This window comes from Glycine soja, chromosome 18 (assembly GCF_004193775.1).
Source record: "Glycine soja cultivar W05 chromosome 18, ASM419377v2, whole genome shotgun sequence".
NCBI classification, from domain to species: Eukaryota; Viridiplantae; Streptophyta; class Magnoliopsida; order Fabales; family Fabaceae; genus Glycine; species Glycine soja.
In genome coordinates this window covers 9,246,131-9,249,868 of record NC_041019.1, presented here as the reverse complement: position 1 = coordinate 9,249,868, position 3,738 = coordinate 9,246,131, and the positions used below count along the sequence as shown (strand labels likewise).

The 3,738-nt window shown below is 31.7% G+C and overlaps 1 protein-coding gene across 1 annotated transcript; it reads left to right on the top strand.

Annotated features, from left to right (window-relative positions):
* The first annotated feature begins 1,805 nt into the window (after nucleotides 1–1,805).
* Nucleotides 1,806–3,503, top strand: LOC114395373. Its single transcript, XM_028357134.1, has one exon. The coding sequence runs from the start codon at nucleotides 2,644–2,646 to the stop codon at nucleotides 3,184–3,186; it is 543 nt and encodes a 180-aa protein (XP_028212935.1). The 5' UTR covers nucleotides 1,806–2,643; the 3' UTR covers nucleotides 3,187–3,503.
* Nucleotides 3,504–3,738: the final 235 nt, after the last annotated feature.

The following is a 3,738-nucleotide window of genomic DNA, read 5'->3' as shown; positions in this document are numbered from 1 at the left end:
AACAGAGAACACAACCTCAGCCTTGGGGGACCACCACTCCACTAATTCAAGTGGGGCTTTGAAATGCTATTTAGGCTATAATGATTCTCACCAGGTCCAAAATAAAGAACATCCTAATCTAAAAAAGGTTTTCTAAAAAGTTTTGCTAGTTCAATTAACTAGCTAGTGTAAATTCGTGAGTTAACTTAGTAATTAAAATAGATGTTTGTAAATGGCCTACATTAGTGTGTAGTATCTTTGTCATCAAGGTTGTTGGTGTATACCCCCTCCCAATCCCTAGTTTCAAATAAAAACATAATTAACCCCTTACCACAATTTAATTTTTAAAAAATAGACAATGAACAATACGACCTTTTACTTTTAATCATTCAAGTTTAAATCTTAAACTCGGCACTAGAAAGTTATTTCTTCTAGTTATACAATAAGTTTGCTAAGACAATTTTTTTTTAAAGAGATGACGTGTATCTTTTATAGAAAACAATTGTAATTAAATCAAATAAAATCATTGAGTTATAAAATTCTCTCTATAATGGTAAGAAATGCTTTTTCAACATTTTTTTTCTAACACATCCAAACATTTTTCTAACACACATTATAGGAAAAAAAAAAGACTATGCACTAATAATGTAAAGCAGTTTTACATTATCATTCAATCACAAATTATAATTTATGATAAATTTGTTGACTTTTAAGAAATTATTTTAAAAATCATAACAATAATGATTTGTGATTGAATGATAATGTAAAATTATTTTACAACGTCCTTACATTGTTGTTAAACTCTATAGAAAAATTAGGTAGATATATTAAATTAAAATATACTACATTAAGTAAAAAAGTTGTATATTTTGATTTTATTGAAAATAGTAAAATGAAAAACACAGAATAAAACATCTTGTTTCTATTTATTCACACGTCAAATGCTAATTTTGTTTTTGGACCATATTTCATACTCGCTTAATAATTAAAAATGTTTTTAAAGCAAACAAGAAAAAACCAAAATGTTAAAAAAAATAAAAATTATATTAAGAAGAACATTTAGCATAAATTTCGGGATATGCTTTTTACCGACCTTGTTTGGCCAATTATATATTCAAATTCATTTGTCTCTTGCAATCTTGCATCCTCCTCTCTTGTCCCTACTAACCTCATTTATCAAGGTGGCTCTAACGTCATCTTGTCACACTTTAGAGCCAAAGGCAAATTCTCAATCTTAATAACCTCTTTCTGATGTGGTCATGCACACAAATGACTTAATCACAACCTATGCCATTACAAAGCAGGGAGAAAAGGTGATATTGATCTTGGTCAGCCTCAAAATTTTTATCTGCCACGCACGATTGGTTTTATCTGATATTGTCACTGATAAGATTTAGATATTCTTCTTGCAATGATTTAAAAATTGGTGTTTAAATTTTAAAGAATTTGTTTGAATTTTGAATTTAATTTGTGATCATTTATATAACTTGTTTTTAGTTTTGTTTTAGTAAAGCTTCGTGTACAAGCTTATGAATATAATCTTTAGCTTAATTTCAGTGAACTTCAAAGTCAAACTTATTATTTGTGTAAATACACCTATTGTTTTAACTCACCAAAGTCTCACATTAAGAAATTCTATCTATTCTGTACTTCTACAAATACAACCCAATATCATTGTATGAGGTATGCATTTATTATCATTTGTTACTTTTTGGGATTATAACTAACTCAAACAGTAGTGTCTTTTGTATGTATTTACCCATTTTTTTCTCCCTCAAAATTAGCCTTGTTATAAAGTAATCCAGGATCACTACCTGTCTATGGTTTTAACTAATTTCTACATAACATGTATTCCAAATTTTCAATTTACAAGAAAAAAGTAACAATGTTTCATTACATGTCATGTATAGATTAATCTAAATTATATGGTGTAGGACCACCTAGCATTACCAGTCACCAAATAACAAGATTTTTCTTTCTGGTTGAACCATATCACTATAGCTATGTTTGTTTTTCCGTCTAAAACTCCGTTCAACGCCAATCCAACCTTTTTTCCAATTAGTCACATTGAACTGCATTGGAAAATGGACAAACGTTAAAACAAACACACCCTATATGATTAATTTAGTTAACAATAACCACTTCTATCTAGCAAGTAGCAGTTGTCTCACTACACGTTAATCAAGTTGGAACTTGAACATAAAATTGACTTCATTCATGACTATGACTGACGAAGTGCTACTAATTTGTAACTGTGTTATCCACGTAGTACACCTCATGAACGAACCCTGCACTCTCAGAAAATGTCAAGATCATTGGGTATTTCACCTTCTTTACATTGCTGTTAACTTTTTTTGTAAAGTGATATTTCCACTGTGTGAGAATTTTCTTAGAATTTTCAGCATCCACAATTTTATTAGTACTTTTTGTTGACTTTATAGTATACATCTAATACACAACTTCCATGGTTTTTCCGTCTCTCTCTTTCCCTCATTTATCTCACTCATCCCACTTTCATGTCCTCTCTATATATGCACATTCGGAACCCCACACTTATTCCTACTACTTCCAATTCCAAATTACCTCTACTTCATCTTGTTCTTTCTCATCACTCTTCTTTGTTCCTTGATTGTTGCTATTTTTTCTCTCTCATTTGCCAAAGCCATGAACAAGTTTAAGAAATCTCAAGTTCTAGTTCTCTTTGTTCTAGTTGTTCTTCTTCTCGTAACACCCTTTTTACCTTCCTCTTTGAGACCAACCTACTTGTATTTCATCATAAACTTCCTCATCATGGCACTTTTTGCTGAAGCTGGCCTCATTTCAGGTTTTGCTAGGCCTTTAGAAGATAAAAAGCAATCTGCTTCTGTTACCAATTCCACTTCTGAGAAAAGAGAAGTTTCCAATTCCACCCCCACTGTTGTTGTTGGTGATGTCTCAGAACATGTTGAAAAGTCTGCATCTGAGAGAGTTGTTTGTGTCACCAAAGTGGACAAGGTGCAGAATTCTCCTTCAATGCCTACCCTTTTCTTCATAGGGGGTGGAGAAGCTGATGAAGAAGTCATGGATGAAGAGCTTGAAGCAGAAGAGGAGCTTGGAGGAGTTAATGGGCAAGAGCTTTTTGCAAAAGCTGAGGCCTTCATTGGGAACTTCTACAAGCAACTGAAGATGCAAAGTGAGGAATCTTGGATTTATCAAAAAGCTCTTTAGGAGAAGTGCATTAGCTTTTACAATAGAATAATGTGATTTCTCTAGTGTGCTAGATTGGAAAAAATGGTTCTTTTGAGAAACCATATTATTCTTCTCTGATGGGTTTTTTTCCCCTTCCATTGGGTTTGTACATATTTTAACTTCTGAATTCTGAGATCAAGTATGTTTCCTAATTAGTATCATCATCAGATAAAGTTCCAATTAAGAGGGTTTTCGTGTGGTGATGTTAGATTTCTTCATACAATAAGAAAAAGGAGGATGGTTCTGAATGATGATATACAAAATCAGACATATGTTTGTGCCTGTCTCATCATCTATATTTGAGTCTCTTAGGTTGGTTCATCATTAAAAATATGCAAGAGTAGTAGTTCTTTTATGACTAATTAATTAAGTTGCTATGCTATTTGTCTGAATGACTGATGAAATGGCCAACTTGAGGAATATCATATTTCAAAAAGGGTATGATGTTATTGGACTAATTTAAAAAATATGCTGAAGAACTCTTAAAAGTGGCATTTCATATCCAAAATAAGGGGCAGGTAAATTATGAAT